Genomic DNA, 20,478 nt, shown 5'->3' with positions numbered 1-20,478 from the left:
TTGTAGTGGGCAACCCTCGCATTCCATGAGTATCCATTATAATTCCAAAAGTATACTTTCATCGATTTGATAGGTCATACATCCTTATTTGCTCGAGAGACTTCCCTCCTCCGTGGACACATTTTCTTCGTGAGAGATTTCCTTGTTTTTCTTATTCTTTTCATCATATGCTTTAAAACAAATATTTTGTTGCTTAATAATATGATCTTCACATTCAAAACATTTTGTATCATTCAGATAGATCTAACTATTTTAAAGGATAATATTTCATTTAGTCTCATCCGACATGGTGCATACAATTGGCCATTCTCTCGAGCTAAAAGCTCCTTGCTTCCCCACTCTATGTGTTCCAAAGGCCATAACTCCGAACATGTCAAAGTGAGTTTTGAAGAAAGCTTCGATAACAATGGCAAGAGAAAGTGTCTCTAACTTTTCTTCGGGTATGCAACGAATAACAATGTTCTTGGAACAATGCTGCCATTCCTTCAACTCCTCCATATCCACATTCTCGACATTCTTTGTTTGAACCATAGTTTGCATGAGTGAGGAAATAGGAACCACATTATTACCACATACTTGAGTCCAAAACTTACTTGTGCATATATTTTTCATGTCGCATAGATCCCAACCCATGGTGTCAAATTTTTTCTCTTCCAATACATGGTCGTGGTCTACTTTGCTCATGCGTTGCTACAAAGCATTTAGATTCACAAGAGGACGTATATATTTCTTGGCGTCCTCTTCAAGTTGCATCAAACGCATCGTTTGCAACTCATCACCCACTTCGGATCCTCGTTCTTAACCAAATACCCTTAGTGTGTCATTTTCCATTGCTAGTGCTCATAAATATTCGCTTTGCTTGTTTACGATCTTTCGAAACAATATCACAAATGTCATGATAATGATTTTTGATGACGTTGGTTGAGTGGCTGTATTAGAATTTCCACACTAAGAGATTTTGAATCATTTCTCAAATGGTTGTGGACTTTGTTGAAGAAGAAGAACCTTTGAGAAGCCCGGACAACATTGTATGTATAATAAAAGATGAGAGCCAACTTATTGAACTTATTCACTACAAAAATGTTGCTACAAAAATGTCTTTCATACCTATTACTTTATTTGTCTTTAAATTAATGCGTAGTGGGCGTTGTGCTAGTCATTTGAAACTATAAATCATCCAAACCAAATTTCACATGAAGAAGCTATGATCGAAAGAGTGAAGTATTGTCTACTTGATCAAAAAAAGGCTGCATTTTTCGTTGAAGGAGCGATTGGAAAAGAACTTGAGGAAAATTTACAACAAGCACTTCCCTGTGTGAGTGAGTGAGAGAGAGAGAGAGAGAGTTGGAGGGAGTTAAAGCATGATAAAGATAGGCACATACAGCCACTGTTTTTACAACATTGAGTTGGCCACGAGATTCATATCACAACGTCGGATGCATGAATGCAACGCGAACGCGTAAACCCTTCGCAATGTTGAAACTCCACTCTCATCATCAAAATCCACAGGTTACACAACAGCAAGTAGTCTTAACAGCCCTACTTTCACACATGCAACACTACGATGCAAATCAACCCAGCGTCTTCAAGACCATCTGCATATGCATGTGCACCCCCTTTCAAGAAAGATAGGTAGCCGTACATAAGACCTAACCCACAAGGCACTCTTACCCCTCAAAAAAAGCAGATGATACTATCAATTCAACAAAAGTCCACAGCTTATTACAGATATACACACCCTTATACTTTCACAAAAGTCCAGCCATTTTCTGCCATGTATGTTTGCTTGGCAATCAACAGACCAACATTACTTTCTCCATACATTGCTATCTCAAGGACACAATTATTCCTTACCTGAATAGTAAGGTAAGAAACACCACAATAGAGCAAGATTTGGCAGCAATTTTACATAATAATAAAACATATCATACACTAACAAATATTTTACAAGCGCCCCTGCAGGGTCTGAACAATGGTATTGTTGAGAGGATCGCCAATGTGCGCAAACAAGTTATCAAGCGGGCCCTTTCCTGTTAAGTTGTGCTGCACCAGGAATCCCAAGAAGGCCAACATGGCAAGGCGGCCTGTGGAAAGAACAAGACAAAATCATTAGACCATAGCTTCAGCTACATAGAACCCTCCACACAGCTAACAATTTAACTTCTCTTTCTTTTAAGAATTTTGAACTAACAACATACATTAGAAATAACCTAATTGCACAGCAAAAACAACAGCAATGGAAAGTAGAATTAACCCATGAACATACCATTGGCAATCTCTTTCTCCTTGTACTCAAAAGATGCTGGGAAGTTTAATGGATTGAAAATTCCACCAGGGTATCCAACCTCACCGGGTGGAAGAGTGAGTTGAGGGTTGAAGGGATCTGCATTGACACTTCCTGGGAACTTGATATCCTGCCATCTTCTAACTTCCACATAGTGGAAAAGAATTATCTCAATCACAAACAGGCTAGAGGCAGGTGCAAAGTATGTCGCTTTACCAGCATCATACCATGCTGGCACATTAAGGATGCCAATTTTAGTGAGTAGGTCTGGGATGAGGATACCAGCGACCCCAAGCATGGCCCATCTGCCATTTTGGAGCTCAGCCTGGACGAACCACCTGAGGTTTGACGGATCTTCGCCAAGACCAAGAGGGTCAAAGCCATTGTCACCAGGCAAACTGCAATAGGAAAAATACACATTGCCCTGAGCAATAAGGACTGCAATAGCATGATGCACAAACACACCATCATGTGTGAGCAACTACCGTCAACTCATCATTCCCAGCAAAACCACCACTGAGTACACAACCCCTAGTCATGACCAAATTGATGGACATACCATGTGCTTGTGCAACATATATACACAAGAAATTTTGGACAGATTCTCACAATAATTCTCACATTGTGACTTATATCAACATCATGAGCTTCTACGAGGGAGGGACTGCATACCTAGCTAGGTACGATTGGGGGCAGGGGACCGCCGGCCCGGTGGGGGGGTCGGTGGTCACCTGCCCCCAATCATACCTAGCTAGGTATGTGGTGCCTCACGAGCAGAAGCTCATAATATTATGCATTGTAGGAAAAACACTGAAAAAGACTCCATTTTCCTACATGAGAAAATTTCTAAATCTTCTTGTGATAAACCCCTTGCACACACGAACCAGAAGCCGCCTAATCAACACATTCCCCCTCAATAAATTCACTAGTGCTTATGCAACCCTTTATCACACTGTCCAGTCATCACAGAAATTACTCATAAAAAAGGAGCACTACTTCAAAACAGAATTGCACCGACCTGCCGTCGAGGTAGGCAGGCGAGGCGAGGCCCGGAAGCCACTCTCCTTTCTTGGCCTCGACCTTGAGAGACCTCCATGAAGGGGCGAAAAGGCTTCCACAACCGGCAGAGCGCAAGAGGCGGGAAGAGCTAGAACCGGCCAGGAAGGAAGACTTGCAGAGAGAAGAGGGGCTAGAAACACCCAGGGTTGCCTGCATGGCTGCCATATCCACGACCTGTCGCGAGCCGCTCTACGATGTGCAACTGCCCAAACAAAGACAGCCTAAGCTTAAGCTACCTCCCCAACAGTCGTGACGAAGAAGAAGCAACGGCACTGACCGAGAAATCCAATCTCCCTCTATTTCTTGAGCTAGGCCCGCGTAAACTTGTGGTGGCTGCGTAGCAAGTATGGCCCTCGCATTCTGTCTCCTCCAATCTCATTCGTCCGGTCCCTATCCGCATTTTCTATCCTCCAGAACCCAGATATTTCTGCAAAATTCCCCGGTCCCCTGCTATTTTTCGTGCTCATACCTAGAGCTTTTTTTTTTTTTCGTGGCTCATACCTGATGCGAAAATTGCAAAGTGCACCACTCACAAGCACTCGTGTTGTTTTTTGGGCAATTCTTAAGCAGAATGTTTTGCAGATCAAACTTTATTTTCAGCATATTTAGAGCCGGGTCCCCCTACTTGTTGAATATTAGTGGCATTACTTATTTGAATTAACTCAAAAGTAGTCGTGATGAAATCTGGAAAGCTAAAGAGTCAAACTAAACTTACTAAGAGGGCTCCCCCATAGGCCCTTTAAAGGGTGGTCCGTTTAAATGGCCATTGGGGAATTTGAGGGCCCTTTACCTGGAGGGTAGCGCCCCATACTGTTGGCGTAGCCGGTAGTCAACCACCAGCACCTTCCAGCCACCAACTATTGCTCGTGGATCACCTGCTACTACAGCTCAACCTTCAGCTTGCCTTCGAAGCATTACCTTGCCTACTATACTGTAGTAAAAATTCCTACCTTTTTCGCCAACTCTGCCAAAGCCTCGATTACCTCACCCTGTTGTTCTGGGTACGTTTACTGTCAACCTCTCTCTCTCTCTCTCTCTCTCTCTCTCTCTCTCTCTCTCTCTCTCTCTCTCTCTCTCTCTCTCTCTCTCTCTCTCTCTCTCTCACACACACACACACACACACACACACACACACAATTCATGAGAAGAAGGATCTCGTGCAAGCACTGTAGCTCGTCGACTCTCTCTCTCTCTCTCTCTCTCTCTCTCTCTCTCTCTCTCTCTCTCTCTCTCTCTCTCTCTCACACACACACACACACACACACACACACATACACACAATTCTTGAGAAGAAATTAAGATTACGTGCAAGCACTGTAGCACGTCTCTCTCTCTCTCTCTCTCTCTCTCTCTCTCTCTCTCTCTCTCTCTCTCTCTCTCTCTCTCTCTCTCTCTCTCTCTCTCTCTCTCTCTCTCTCTCTCACACACACACACACACACAGAGAACTTACGTTCATTTCATGCAGCAACATTTCAAGGAGCATCAATCTATTCCTAAACAGATTCTTCTACTTTCCAACTACTGTTTTATGGATGTGCTGCTAATCGTCGAGCAAGCCATTGGCGTAGTGATCATGGCTACAGGAATAGTGCTAACGCACTGGCTCAAAGCAATGTCTTACCTGCAGTGCGACTCCCAGCTCGTAGAGCTCGATACATACAGCGAAGATGATGAGGACGTCGTCGAGGTTGTTCTTTCGGTGGTTCAGCTATGTGCGGCTGCATGTGCCCTTGCACAACGAGCTCGCAAGCGCTCCGCCGTGGGAGTTTGGTACGTGAAGCCACGCAGTCGGCACTTTTGGCAAACCTTTCTCAGTTACACTGAAGGAGACGAAATCCGCTTCGAGGAGAATATGAGAATCCCTCGAGCTTGCTTCAATTACGTCTGCAACTTGGTGGCAGTCGACTTGCAACAAAAGCCCATCCCAGCTCAAATTGTGGAAGCTGTTCCTTCTCGAGTTCTGACTGTGGAGAGGAAGGTGGCCATGTCCTTACATCTTCTAGGAACTGGGGGGCCAATACATAATGTCGCCAACATGTATGGGTTGGGTCGCTCTACGATCAGTAGAGTGTTCCGCCAATTCATTACAGCTATGTTGAAACACAAGTCTACTTTCATACACTGGCCACGGAACCTTGTCGAGTTTGAGGAGGTGAAACGAGGCTTCAAGGCAAAGCAAGGTTTTCCCAATTGCTGTGGTGCAATTGACGTCACCCACATTAACATGGAACTTCCAGTTGGAGAAGTGCAAGCACATTGGTATGACAGAAATCACAATTACTCTATGACATTGCAAGTTGTGGTGGATAGTGACATGCGATTCTTGGATATCTTGTGTGGCATGCCAGGAGTCTGCAATGACATACGCATCCTAAGAAACTCCAATTTGTACATGCGGGCACAAAGTAATGCTATCTTGAATGGGCCTTCCATTCCGTACGGGAGGCAACGTCGCATACAGGAATATATACTTGGTGATGGGGGCTACCTGAATTTGCCCTGGCTGGTCACGCCATTTCCTGGACCTAACATTGATGAGCACACACAAAAGTTCAACTTCAAGCTCTCAAGCTCTAGGATTGTAGTGGAGAGAACTTTTGGTCGACTCAAGCAAATGTGGGGCTATCTACATCAGCGGATCAAACAACCAGATGTAGATTTGCTGCCTAGGATAATTGCTACTTGTTGCATTCTACACAATATTTGGCTGCAATTAGGAGTCACGTATGATAGTGATGAGCCTGAGATAGTCGAGGAGCAAACGATGCATGTCCCAAGGGCAGAGGAGGCCATACTAGATGACACTAGGGAAGTCCTATTCTCATACATGCGAGCAGGTCACATGGATTGATGCTTTGTACATGGTTGTGTGTTTGGAGATTGTGTGCTTCCCATGCCATAAAAAGGGTTTCTTCATGTTGGGTCTAAATTATAATTCTCTTGGTTGTGTGTGTGTGTGTGTGTGTGTGTGTGTGTGTGTGTGTGTGTGTGTGTGTGTGTGTGTGTGAGAGAGAGAGAGAGAGAGGGAGAGAGATGTTTGGCATGTTTGGCATCTCTAATCGTGATATCTCATGTCTCTAGCCAATAGTCCAAATTCCTTTCTGAATAGAGAATAAAAGCGGCCTCGTACCACACAGTATGAAGAGAATGACCAATGTGTTGTAATCTAGCTCTATATATTGACACAACTGGCAAATCTTGGCCTCTACTAGTACTCTTCTAGTCTCAATGTCTAACTGATGCAATCACAGATCATATCCCATGGGATAAATGAGTTTCCATATAGGTCGGTCTGATCACATATTAGTTGGCGAAGTTGCTCTCTATAGAAATCCAAACACTCTCCTGGTATCCACTTCAATCACATCCTCACATACGTACAAGTCTATTCATCTCTATCCGTGTGAGAGAAGGGGAGGGTGCATCCAAGGAGTACTAAAACGTAGGTTTGTCAATACGTATTGCATTTTGAGGCAGCCTTAGTATCGATCATGCAAGTTTTGGTAACTCGCCCTCTCATTCACTTGAAATTAGTAGATAGGTAGGAATAAAGGGTGCATATTGCAAATTAACATTCAATAGTCACAGATGGTGCATTGCCAAATACAACTTTCATAACGTAAGGAAATCAGGGCAGGCTGAAAACTATGTTGGACTATGGGGCAAAAGATATACAATACTGGTCTCATTAGATTGGACATACAACATCGTTGCATGTGATGTCAACATATATCAACAAAAGCACTTCCAATTAATGACATCCTTTCCCACTTAAAATCATGAGTTTGTTCAGAATAAAAAGGCACGCAATCAAGATTATCATTACAGCATACTCAGTCAATAGGCACGCAATAATGACTGAACTAGCCTCACCATACAATAAATTAAATCATGAGTACAAAACACTTATTAAAATGGTGATTCACATCCAAGTGCACAAGGACAATACTCATTGCTTAAACAAAAGGATATTGGAATGATTGTCCCTATACAAACTTAACTGGTACCAGTTCAAATAGCTTGCAGAGGGGCAATTCACAAGGCCAATATAAGATTGTGCCTATACATTTCCATTGGCTAGAAGCAAATTGGATTGATCATATCAACCAGATATATATATATAGAGAGAGAGAGAGATGTAGTATGGAACCGAACTTAAAAAACCGATCACTGCTGACTGCGAAGGTTGTCTCGAAGGCCACCGAGCGAACGAATCGAATCAGCCAGGTTGTCGAGAGAAGAGCATATTGATTGTGTGTTCTCTCGCGAAATATGTCCTCGTGCCACTTCGATCTCCTCAAGCTGCTTCCCCCTAGCTTTGTCTCGTGCATCTTTTCTCCCCTCTGTATTGTCCATGAGAGAGACAAGTTTTCTCGTGGACTCTGCAATGTCCTTCATGCTACTGACATTCGTCCTCTCTCTCTTCTTCCTTGCGATCCCTGCTGATTGTGCATCGGTTGTGGCTTCACTACTTGCCGTCGCCGTCGGATTCTGTTGAGGAGGGGCTTGCGGGTCCATGGTGGGCTGATCATTGCTTCTGGGATTGTCACCCTCATCACCTGCCAATCACATGTTACTTTCTATGCCAATCACATGTTACTTTAGAAACTTTTTTTTTCAAGAAACATGTACTTCTTACAATTTCAGAAAACAACAGCATAACACTTTCTATGCTAATCACATGTTACTTTACAAACTGATTTTTTAAGGAAACATGCACTTCTTACAATTTCAGGGAAACAACAACATACCAGCTAAAGGTGTCACATCGTCATCAAGGGAATCATACAAAAGACCGTTGACATCAACATTTCGCCGATCACCAAAGAGGTTATCCATCTTGTCATAAACCTCGAACGGGAAGTCTTCAGTAGGTAGTCCCTTCAGTCGCCTTTCGGCAAAATCCATCTACCAATAGCTATTGGTGCCAGAAGGGATCTTCTTCTCATGATCTCGTACCCTAGTGAAGAGTGTGTGAAGACACTCCCACTTAGTCTTGCATTGGGATTTAGAACGATGAACACCACGGATGCGACACGTTTCCGCAATCGTATGCCAACGGTCACGAGAGCGTATGTAAATACCACCCTCTTCTTGTCTCACTTCCAAGTCCTTCCTTGCCTCGAGTAGGACCATGATTTCTTGCAGGCGCCAATTGACACGAGATGTGGACTGAGAAGGATTTGGTGCAGTAGCACCTTCCATTGCCGGGCTTGCATCGCTTGAGACTACAACACGAGCAACACCCCGTTGAGGTGGTGCTATGGGAGGAGGCCTATGTTGATTTGGTTGAGAGGTAGTGGGGGGAAAGGGCGGACGCATAGCAGGGGTAGGCGGAGGCCTTACGATACGCGGAGCTGTGCGCGCCGGCGTCAAGCAGTGCAACAGTGGATTGGTTGTGCTAGCTGCTGCTGCCGGAAGGACATTGAAGGGGCTGGTTTGTGTGCCAGGTCTTGGGAAGGTAATGTGATCATGGCGCTCCACCCCGCTAGTGTTGAAGAATGGGGTAACTGGTGAGTCTTGCATACCCAGCATTGCCGCCACTGCTTCAAGGTCAACTCCTTCATGTATTTGCGTATCCATTGCTGGGACGAAAGAGGGCACCATGTCTGGGTCCTCCATCCACACATTGTTGAGGTCGACAGGTGCACCATGGCTAGCCATCGGAAGCGAGTGATAGGTTTTAAGATCTCTGCAAGTACCAATTCAAGATGAACCCATCTCAAGCAAGCAGCCTATAATTAAATCAAACACATATTGGAAGCCATGAAACTTGATTCCTGTACATAGAACAGAAATTGGGAGAGGCATGAATCTCTAAATTAATTAGAGGTGCACATAGAAAGAAGAGAGAAAGCTTTTTTTCAAAATTCCACATAAAAGCTTTACCTGCAATACTCAGAAATCATACCTTGAAGGACAACCTCTGTTTTTTTCGTTATTTGGAGAAGATGCCTCAGCCTGTGCAAGGTATGCTACCTCAACAATTTAATATCACCTGCATGTTGAGCAAGGCCCTTCACTTGCGATATGAACAGAGGCGAGAAACGCGTCAGTCTTGCATGGTGAGAAGTTTTCGTTTATAGGGCGTCAATCACGGGGAGCTACCGGTTCACCTATTGTAGGCAGTTGCAAATGGTGGATCTCAAATGTAGGGGGTGGTAGAGGCACCCCCCAGCGAAAATGTAGCAGTCATCGCCTAGATTGCGAAAGGCGGTTGACATACCACTCTGAAGGGAGTATGGGCATGGTACATTTTTTTTAAGGCCCCCCTATTTGCACCTTTAAAGGGCCTATGGGAGAGCCCTCTAAGGCCCCTGTCGCACACGAGTGCCAGACAAGCTCAACAAGCGCATGTGTGGGCGCCTGTAGTATCACACACAGGCGGACGTCAACATATATATAAACTTTCCACCTTATCAGTCACCAATCAAACGTAATGTATTGGCGAAGGCTACACGCAGTCAACTGTTATGTGCGTAACTCAAATCTCGCAAATCCGCTTGCGCGCATTTTCTGTGCATGTCCGCTGCTTTTTCATGATGGGCGAGGGGTTCATCCGGGATGCCTTCGCACTCTGACAGACACTGCAGCCCATCAATCTTCTTTTGCCAACTCATTTGCACACATGTTCGGATGGACGTGTGTGACATGGGTCTGAATACAAAAGGAAATAAGGACCTTCCTTCAAAAGGGGAGTCAATCCTTTTTTGGCCTGCCCAAAGGGCAAAGGCTATAGAGATCACTTCTCTTTTTGCTGACTAAAATAGGAATAAAATTGAGTTGTATTTTCAAGTATTTTTTGATAGACTTAAAATGTTGATTGGTTGAAATAAGATAGTGGACACTTGTTGAAATGAAAAGTGTGTAAATCTAATAATGGACTTGTCTTTAATTTTGAAAAATGAAATGAACTCTCATATATCAAAGAAAAGATTTTGTGTTGCCCAATGTCTTAGAAAGCATGAAACGTTGACAACCTTATATGTTAAATGATAAAGCTTAGAGGCTCCACAAATCCCAAGAGTCACTTTTTGGCCTGCCCAAAGGGCAAAGGCTATAGAGATGGGTATCCTTTTTGCTGATGAAAAATAGGAAAAAAATAGAGGATGCTATTTTAGGTACTTTTGCTATTCAAAAAAAATTCTTATTGGTTGAGAAAAAATTTAATGATGGTCTTCTTAAAGGCTTGATAATGATGGTAAGTTGTTGCTAATGAAAAGTAACATAAAAACTTTAAAAATTCAAAGTTAGTTGTTGCGGTATTATTGTTTTTGAAGACTATGTATAATGATAAGGCTGGTTGAACGGTGGATACGCGGATACAGCAAGAAGGTGGAAATTGGAATCCTAAGTGGGTGGTTGTAGGATCGAGAAGAGAGGGTGTGGTTTCAAATACGTGGCTTGTTTTTGAGCCTTATCTTCATAGTGTCCTATCTTTAGGGTTCGAAGTCATCTTTTCACGGAGCCAGAGTTGGAGGCTAGACGTAGAGGAGTTAGGGTTTGGGTAGCTCCTCATGAGTTCCCTACTACGGATCTGTGTGTCCTCTGCCACGCTCTCCCCCCTTGCTCCTCTTCTCCACTGCTCGGTTTTCTGCTCTCCCCCCTTTGCTCCCCTTTAACCGCTTGCTGTATGCTTGGGCTAGGGGGTTAGTGTTGCCACTACTGCCTTGTGCCGGGACAGAGTAGCGCCTTCTCTACTGCCTTGTGCCGGGACAGAGTAGCGCCTTCTGCTGCTAGAGAGCGTTGCCGGCCTGCGTTTGAGGGACCTGCTGCTCGCCATCTGCTGCTAGAGGGCGTTGCCGGCCTGAGTGGGAGGGACCTGCTGCTTCTCTCCTGCCTCGCACCCGCACGGTTTACGCGAGGCTAGGCTGCTTGGCCTCTTCTCCTGCTCGGTCTCGTTAACACAGAAGAGCCAGCCCAGTTAGCGTTGCTGCGCTCAGTAGGCCGGAGCTGCTGCTGCCGCTGTTGCCTCACGACCTGCTGGGTTTCGTTAGCACAGAAAAGCCAGCACAGCCAGCATTGCTGCGCTGAGTATGGCCGAGCTGTTGTTGCTGCCGTTTCCCCATGGCCCCGCTCAGCCATGTTGGGGCAGCGAGCTTGGCCTCGACAATGACCTGTCGCTAGGAGCAGGAGGTAATTTGTGATGCTTCAGTAACGTTCCCAGCTTGGTAGGTTTTGTTCTTCTGGTGTCTGACAGTAAATGCTCACTCGTATTGTTTGCTTTTGTGAAGCTTGGGATGCCGACAGATTGATACAAGTGGGCGTGATAGGATTCTGCTCGGCCCCCTGTCTGGATACACCGACCTTTTTTTGTTTGTGGAGCGAGTCTAGAAGTTGAAATGGGTGCGTGCTCACAGATTGGGAAGTTGTTTTTGCTGCATTCTGCAACGGCCGGGCTTGATTCTTGGTTGCTCTGTTGGCAATGAGTGCTGCTTTTTTGTGTTTGCATTCTGCCGCAACTCTTTTAGTTTCTGGTATTTTCTATAGCAAAACTACTACATCTACGAAGATTATATGTCAAGCTTGACATCTCCCTTGTGGCTCAGCTGTCATTTCCTGCTTGCTCACGGTTCATAGCTAACTGAGTCTATGCTCAGGTTTATTGGGTTCTACCTCTTTACAGGATTTCTTACGTATAATTGACCTGTTGTCTAACATTTCGGCTAGTGTTCTTTGAATGAAAAGAATGGAGTCGTTTTGACCTGGCTGTAGGTTCTGGTCAAATTGGTTGTCGAGTTTTTATCGTGTTGGTGAACATTCTTCTTTCGATTTGTGTTTGCAGAGCCTTAGAATCCTTGATAACGGAAACACTGATTATCTGTGTTCCTTTCAGTTTGGTGCTTTTGTTAACCAGCATTTGGTACTTTCTTTACAAGTTTTGTTTGCTATATTGTAGCCTTCCCGTGATTCAATTTGATTGGCTAACTTCGGAGCTCTTCAATAGAGGACCGTTTGTTATGCTATGCTTTCACATGATTCAATTTTATTGCAAGTTACACTAATCATCGGATCTGTATGGCGGCCATAAGTATCACTGCTGCATGGTTTTCATCAGTTTTGCATGGCCTTACATTGTTTGTTGGGAAGGTATTGTTAAGATTACTGAACAGTTAAGCAAGATTTTGGCTTGGGTAAATATTTCTTGAAAAGAACTGTTAACTGTTGTTTTATTTGCTTGAAACCTACGGTTTGTATGTAACATTAAATTTTGCAGTTTCCCCTTTGTTGGCTTTCATGATTGAATATTTGGTTGAAATTTAGGGCCGGCTAGACATGATTGCAAGTAGTTATTTGTGTGTTTATTTGTAGGATTTGCTTTGATATGATAAATATATTTCATCATTTGATTTACGTTGCAGGACGTGAAACTTTCATGTTTCCTTTCTTCTAATAGTGTCTCTAGACACTTTTCTCCCCTTCTCGTGTGTGTGTGTGTGTGTGTGTGTGTGTGTGTGTGTGTGTGTGTGTGTGTGTGTGTGTGTGTGTGTGTGTGTGTGTGTGTGTGTGAGAGAGAGAGAGAGAGAGAGCTTTTTTTAACAATCTTTTTCCCTTCTCCTATTAGCCTCTCCTCTCACTCATTGTTCTTCATTTATGTCTTTTACCCAATGTCCCTTCATCTGCCACACATCTATATAAGGCTACAGTAAGAAATGTCATTTACGTTCTTTGCCATCCTCAAAAGTGCTCTTGCTTCATGCTCTCACACATTGAATATCACCTATGTTTTGTTCAGCGCTTCTGAAACTAACAAGCGCTCTGTTACAACCTCTCCCCTCTTCTATAGTGGTATTTCTCACTATTCTGCTGGCATGGATGAAAACATGGCTGGTATGTCTACTAAGCTTTCAAAGAGCATCTTGTCTTGTTGAGCATGAGACTTCTTGTTCTTGATTTTTTTTCTGATTCAAATCTGCAGATGCTATTATTTATGATTTTGAAGAGGATGAAACTAATTCCGTAGGTTCGAAGAGTGGTCCTGTCTCTCCTAAGCGCAATGTTGATTGTATGTCACCTTCCTTTTTAAAAAATGAAGCCCTGCGTGACAAGAAACTCTCTCCCAACTTGAAGCTTCGTAAATCTCCTTCGTCTTCTTTGAGGAAAGCTTTAAAGGTTGTCCGAGGTAATTGTGGACTTTGTAACATTTGTTTGTAATTGAATTATTTTCATGATCAGATTTTAACTTGCTTTTGTTCGGATAGAGAAAGCAAAGAGAAATATAGGTGAAAGTAGTGCTTTTACTAGCACAGAGAAGGTGGAGCATGGTTTGAACGAGACTCCAAGCATCGAGAGTTTCAACTCTCAGCTAGCTTTGGTTCCCCCTGTAAAACCATTACTCATATCAGAGTTGTCAGATACAATCACATTTCGATTTGCTATAGATGCAAAGGTGCTATGCAAATATGGGACCTTCAAGATTGAGAAGGGAGCTTTTGGCCGGTTTGTTAGAGCAGATTTGCTAGATAAGGAATCTAAGCACACTGTTACCTTTGTGGTTTCTGAGATTTACATTTCAGATTTCGTTGATCTCTTTGAAGTAGATGATTACATTCGTTTAGAAGGAGTTAGCTTGAAAAGAAGGGTGTGGAGAGATGGAGGGACAAGTCCATGGAGTTTACATGCTGATGCAACAACCATATTGGTGAAAATCAGTTCGTTTAGTTGTTCTTTAGTTCTCTATCCAGAGCACAGAATAAGAGAGCTATTGGCTGCGCCTACTTCTGCTTTGGCCCAGTTCATCCCCACTATAGCATTCACAGTGGTGAAAGTTGATGCTGCTACAAAAAGTGATGGTACTTTCAGTTGCCGGTTGACTATAGCTGATGGGTCTGCTGTCATCGATAGAGCAAGTGTAAGTATATTTCATCTCTTAATCATCTCTTTATTGTATGCAAGAATTTGCCTTAATCGCTCTTGTTCTTGTAGTTGCTCTTTGTGCCTTCTAGACGGGCAGACTATCACAGAATTGCAAATGCAGTGAACGATCTTGGGTATTATTCCTGTGTGGCCCGCAACACAAACGTGTTCAAGCAACAAACAAACACACTCTCTATTGTGGATGCTACTATCTTGTGACCATTGCCTACTGGTCTAGAGACAGTTTTTAGACAACATCTATCTAAACAAGTATCAAATTCAGGGTTTGGCAAGAAGGTTAGATTATATCTAACGTGCTTTTTAATGTAACATTTAATGGCCTAGAATCTTATTTGTAGCGGAAATTAGCATGAACATAGTGGGCATTTCATTAGAATAGATTCCTAATGATAATTACAAGAGTGCTTGGGTGGAGAGAGCAACAAAAAGCATAACACCTAGTTAGATAGCATCGACAATACTTTCAAAAGAGAGAGCAATTAAACTATTGACAACAGTTGAGGACCGGATTTGCATGGAGCCGGTCCCCCCTCCAAAAGGCTTTGTATTATGGTTTCTCCCATCAAGAGAGACATTGTACAATACAATTCTTTGTGTTCCTTCAAGACTAGCTAGTGCAATGAAGATGGAAGCTTCATACACCAAGCAAAACACTTAATCAAACACAACTTGAATTATCCCCGTTCTCAGACCCAAGACCTCACACACCTTCGAAGATGGTGAGAGCTAGCAGGGTATGAGAGTAGATTGAGAGGAAAAAGAAGTATCTTACGAGAAAGAAGTACATCTCCTCACATAATCACTCATATTAGCATAGCTTAGCTTAGTAATTAGCTTGGTAGAGAAGATGAGCATGCATTGAAGCTTGGCTCTTGGTTGGATTTGCATCCACATGCCAAGAGAGTGTTGATGTAGGCTTCTATCTCACAAGCTTGGAGTAGGTGATGAGCTCTCCATTAAAGCTTGGGAGGAGATAGAGTGTTTTTCCTTCACACATGGTCAAGTGTGAGAGTGAATGCCCAGCAAAAATCAGCCCCCCCTCTCTCTTGGGCGAGCCCTAGCTGCTAAGTTAGGCTGGCTTTTTCCTCATTGGACCTCCCCAGGTCAAGCCAATAGGAATTAAGCAGTATAAGTGATAGCCTTCTGACATGTGTCCCCCTTTCCCCTTTTGTGAGAGCTTTAGATAATTAAATAATTAAACTAAACTCTCATTGGACCCCTTTGCCTCCTGGCCAATAGGAATCAGGCAAGCCATGGGGCTTCTGAATGCTCATTGGACCCCTTGGGAGACTGCCCAATAGTCTTCTAGGACACTTAATTCTTATTGGTTTCTTTTATTAAATGTTTTTAAATTAATTAAACTAGATTTACTCTAGCTTAATTCTCATTGGTCCACTTCAAGGGTCTTCCAATAGGAATTGGGCACACCTTGTGGGCATCTGGCCTAGGGAGCTGACATGTGTCCCTCATTCCCTTTGTGTAAAGGGAGCCTGTGTGTGTGTGTGTGGTTTTCTCTCTCATCCCCTAGCTTTGGGGCTCGCCCCCTCCCATGTAGGGATGCAGAAAGACTTTTTGGGCACACACACTAAGCATCCAATTTTCCCTAAGGTTGACCTTTGGACACAACCTTTGAATTTTGGAACCTTAGCATTTTGGAAGTCTTAATGGGCTGAACCTTAGGGTCTTTTTAGCCCGTTGTTTCACATGGCTCTTTTGCAGATGGCCCCCCCTTTGGATCCCTATTTTCCCTCCTTTGGATCCCTACTATGGCCGGTCTGCTAACTTAACCAATATTCTAGCTTTTTCTCCCTTGGCACTTCCCCACATTAAATGATCAGTTTAATATGAGAAAATCATTTAGGAGAATTAGATATTGATTATTATGACATTACCTCTCTCTTGAAATCATAGTCGTCCTCGACTATGGTGTAGAGAAGATAAAGCATATGCATGAGTCCTTTTCTTAGCGGGTAGAGGATCCCTATGTTACCCTACGACATCATTCCATAATGGATGACTAGTCCATTTGGCGCTTGAGAGCCTGAGGCTGCCGCAAGCATGTCTGCACATTAGTCCTATCAGTCTTCCATAGTAGAGTGACAAGCTCTACTTGGTGTTTGGGAGACGTCGTCTCCACAAACTTGATCTAAGCATGCATACTACTTTATTTTTGTGCACAATTAAAGAAAAAGAGAGTCTTATAAGACAAAAATTTTTGTTCATTTTTTTAACATTTTGTACATTTGCTTACTCTTGGGAAGCATTGTAAGCATTGACAAGGTTTAGGTTATCCTTTAATTGTATGCCTTGCATCCATCTAGCATCTTCAAAAGGATAATTCTTAAACTTAATAAGATATCGTCTGATAGTCTTACCGCCTCTTAATACCTTGTCTTCATGTCGGAGAATGGACTCGGGCTGCAGCACCTCCTCGTGGTCCTCGATCTCCGATGGGTCTTCAATAGTTGGTTCTTGAGGTGGCTCTCCTTTGTAAGGCTTTAAAAGGCTCACATGAAAAGCATTGTGTATGAGCCAATGATTGGGCAACTTAAGTTGATAGGCCATCTCATTGATTGGCCTAAGAATCTGGAAGGGACCATAGTACCTTTTTGCTAGTTTAGCATAGTACTTTTGGTGGCCCGTAGGATTCTTGCCCGTCGTGTGCCTTAATCGAGCCTTGGGAAACTTTAACAAGACCCAATCGTTTTCTTTAAAGGCTTGGGCTCTTCTGTGCTTGTCAGCAGCAGCCTTTTGCCTTTGCTGTGAGATAGAGATAGCATCCTTAATCTTTTGGAAAGATTCTTGTAGGTCTCGGCTATACTCATCTGCAGCGAAGATCTTCCCATGTACCTTAAGAAGCAAGGGACTTTTTGATCTTCCCTCAATTACCTCGAAAGGTGCTTTTCCTGTAGAAGTATGTACAGTGTTATTGTAAGCATACTCTACTAAGGGTAAGTACTTCTCCCATTGGGATCTTTGATCTACTTCCGTTACATAGGCTTTTAGTAGATCGAGAATAGTTAGGTTAGCTATTTCACTTTGGCCATCAGTTTGTGGATGATAGGCCGAAGAGAAGTTTAGCCTTGTTCCTAAATTCTCAAAGAGACCCTTCCAGAAATTACTGGTCATTCTAGGATCTCTATCCGACACTATGGACATTGGCAAGCCATGGTACTTGAAAATTTGTGAAATGAAGAGGGTTGCCATTTGATGGGCTTTGATAGTCTTTTTGACAGGTATAAAATGAGCTTGTTTACTGAACCTGTCTACTATCGTCCATATTCCCGTATTCCCATGGATAGACTTAGGCAATCCAAAGATAAAATCCATGGATATGCTCTCCCACGGTGAATTAGGAATTGGCAAGGGTTGAAGCAATCCAAGTTGCTTCCCTCTATCAAATTTTGTCTTTTGACATACCACACATTTGGAAACATACTCATGTATGTTCACTTTCACGGTAGGCCAATAGAAATATGTTTCAATTCCCTTTAGGGTAGACTGAATCCCTCTATGCCCCGCATATGGGGGAGCATGAGATTCATACATTACTTTCTCACGTAGTGAGTTAGTAACGCAGAGTCTATTGCCATAGAGAAGATAGCCATCTTGTAAAGTAAATGGTTCTTCTTTCTTCCCTAAGGCAAGGGCTGAAATCACATCTCTAAAATCGGGATCAATAGCATACTCATCTATCATTAAAGATAGATCATTGTGAGTTGCTATGGAAACCGCATTCACTCTCGGTCGTCTTGAGAGTGCATCGGCTACTTGATTATGCTTGCCAGCAATGTGAGCAATATGAAAATGAAATTGCGAAAGGAAATTTGCCCACCTCATTTGTTTGTCGGAGAGCTTGGTCTGCGTCATGAAGTACTTAAGACTTTGGTGATCCGTTCGCAGAATGAAAGGAGTCCCCAATAAATAGTGCTTCCATGAGTCTAAGGCATGTAGAACTGCAAGGAGTTCTTTTTCGTATATGCCTAGAGCTTGCTCAACAGGGTCGAGCCTTCGACTTTCATAGCCTATGGCGTGCCCTTCTTGGAGCAAAACAGCCCCAAGGCAATCACCACAAGCATCACATTGGACCTCAAATGGTTTTGAGAGATCCGGTAGTGTAAGCACAGGTTGAGAGATAAGCTTTTCTTTAAGCTTTTCGAAAGCATTGTTCTCCTTAGCAGACCACGTATACCTAACATTTTTCTTTGTTAGGTCATGTAATGGTCCCGCAATTTGTGAGAACTTTTCTATGAAGCGTCTATAGTATGCACACATACCTATAAAGCTTCTTAGTTCATGAAGATTCCTTGGTTTAGGCCATCCTTTTATTACCTCTAACTTGGATGGATCCATTTGGATTCCATCTTGAGAGATAATGTGACCTAAATATTGAATCTCTTGCAAGAAAAATTCACTTTTCTTTCGATTAACATAAAGTTTATTCTCTCTTAAAACTTGAAATATTACCTGGAGGTGTTGCTTATGTTCCTCTAATGAATTAGAGTAGATGATAATATCATCAAAGAACACTCCAGTGAAGGTTCGATGAGGTCTGAACAGCTTCTCCATCAAGCGGTTAAATGTGGCTGGTGCATTAGTCAAGCCAAAAGGCATGACAATGTATTCGTAAAGACCAAATGTAGTACGAAATGCGGTCTTTACAATGTCTTGATCAACTATCCTTATTTGATGATAGCCACTTTTTAGGTCAATCCTACTGAAGTAGGTCGATCCTTGTAGCTTATCAAATAGGTCTTCTACCCGTGGAACGGGAAACCTATTCTTGATAGTGATCCTATTTAGTGCTCTATAGTCGACACACATACGATATGTGCCGTCTTTCTTTTGCACTAATAGCACAGGTGAGCAAAATGGAGATGAGCTAGGCCTAACCATGCCCTTCTCAATTAACTCATGCACTTGCCGCATAATCTCCTCTTGTTGAGCTTGAGAAACTCTATAAGGAGGTTTGTTAGGCGGTGAACTTCCTGGAAGAAGTTCAATTGCATGGTCGTCATTACCTCGTTTAGGAGGTAGCTCAGAAGGGATGTCGTCAATAAAGACATCTTGAAACCCCTTGAGAAAATTGGATAACTCTAATTCCTTTTGGTTGCTTTTATTTTCTTTTGCTAAAGCATTAGGTTCATTTTGAGAATCTTTAACAAAAATCATGTACACGGAAATAGAGCTCTTTATTGACTTGTTGAAAGCTGGTGTATGTACAATGGGGATGGTGTTACCCATCTCCCTAGCATCTATATACATGTCCTTTTCCCTGAACTTAAAGGAGATTCTCCTTTCAGGAAATTTAACATGGGCAGCCAAACGGTCAAACCATGGTGCCCCTAGGATTACATCCTCATGCTTGAGAGGAGAGATAAAGAAATCCTCTTTGTCCACATAGCCTTGGACATGAAGCCTCAATTTCCCGATTAAGGGAGTGACTGAAGCTTCTTGCCCCTTGAAGGCACTGTCTGCGGATAGGATATCTCCCATCTCGTAGGATTGTATGCCTAGCTTGGTGGCTAACTCCATAGATATGAAATTGTGAGTAGAACCAGGGTCAAAGAGAATAAAAGCATCATGTTCTCTTACCTTTCCCCAAGCATGGCATAGAGGAGATCCTTTGTGGTGAGTTTGGTGAATCTCCTCCTCTTGGATTTCAACCAAAGAAGCTCTAGGAGGATCTTGGCGGTTGTTCTTTTGGGGACAAGCGCGGTACGCATGCCCTTGTTCGCCGCACTTGAAACACCGGTTATCTTTACGATAACGCTCAAGCTCTTCAGGAGAGAGTTTATTCTTTCCTTTGTAAACTCCCTTCTCTTTGGCTTTGTTGGAATTGCCCTTAGGAGACTTTTGGACATTGTCCTTCCCCTTAGGCTCATTGGAACCCTTGTTTTCCGGGGGCTTATTATTTCTTTTACCCCCCGTTTGGAAATTGATTCGCGAGGCCACCATAGTATGATGTATTACCGCCGATATGGTACGTGGCCTTTGGGAGTTGACATACTCCGCCATTTCTTCGGTTAAGCCCGCACAAAATTGTTGCTTTTGCTCTCCAAAATCCAACCTTTTGAAGACAGTGGCTTTGAGTTGTAAGTCCCAAAACTTGTCTACATATTTGTGGATGGATTCATTGGGAGAGAGCTTTAAGCTTTGCCATTCGGTGAGTACTTTGTCTTTGGCATCGGTGGCCAAAAACTGCTTCATAATGGAAGTTCTTAAAGCCTTCCATGTTCGTGGAGCTTCACCGTTG

General features: G+C 43.1%; 1 protein-coding gene across 1 annotated transcript; it reads right to left on the bottom strand.

Annotated features, from left to right (window-relative positions):
• Positions 1 to 1,882: 1,882 nt before the first annotated feature.
• Positions 1,883 to 3,636, bottom strand: LOC147434701 (chlorophyll a-b binding protein P4, chloroplastic-like). The gene is made up of 3 exons (XM_086491150.1): positions 3,303 to 3,636; positions 2,267 to 2,682; positions 1,883 to 2,084 (listed from the first exon to the last, which is right to left on the bottom strand). Exons 1-3 carry the CDS (start codon positions 3,506 to 3,508, stop codon positions 1,945 to 1,947), a joined length of 762 nt encoding a protein of 253 aa, XP_086347276.1. The 5' UTR covers positions 3,509 to 3,636; the 3' UTR covers positions 1,883 to 1,944.
• Between the last annotated feature and the right edge of the window lie 16,842 nt (positions 3,637 to 20,478).

This window comes from Adiantum capillus-veneris, chromosome 19 (assembly GCF_014529385.1).
Source record: "Adiantum capillus-veneris isolate H3 chromosome 19, ASM1452938v2, whole genome shotgun sequence".
Classification (NCBI taxonomy): Eukaryota; Viridiplantae; Streptophyta; class Polypodiopsida; order Polypodiales; family Pteridaceae; genus Adiantum; species Adiantum capillus-veneris.
This window is presented reverse-complemented; position numbering and strand designations above follow the sequence as displayed.

Bases quoted from the DNA above. Each gene is read 5' to 3' on its own strand.
- LOC147434701 (XM_086491150.1), bottom strand. From the start codon at position 3,508: ATGGCAGCCATGCAGGCAACCCTGGGTGTTTCTAGCCCCTCTTCTCTC. The intron at 2,683-3,302 runs GTCGGTGCAATT...TTCCTATTGCAG, and splicing joins CCTGCCTACCTCGACGGCAG to TTTGCCTGGTGACAATGGCT. The intron at 2,085-2,266 runs GTATGTTCATGG...TTCTTTCCACAG, and splicing joins GGAGAAAGAGATTGCCAATG to GCCGCCTTGCCATGTTGGCC.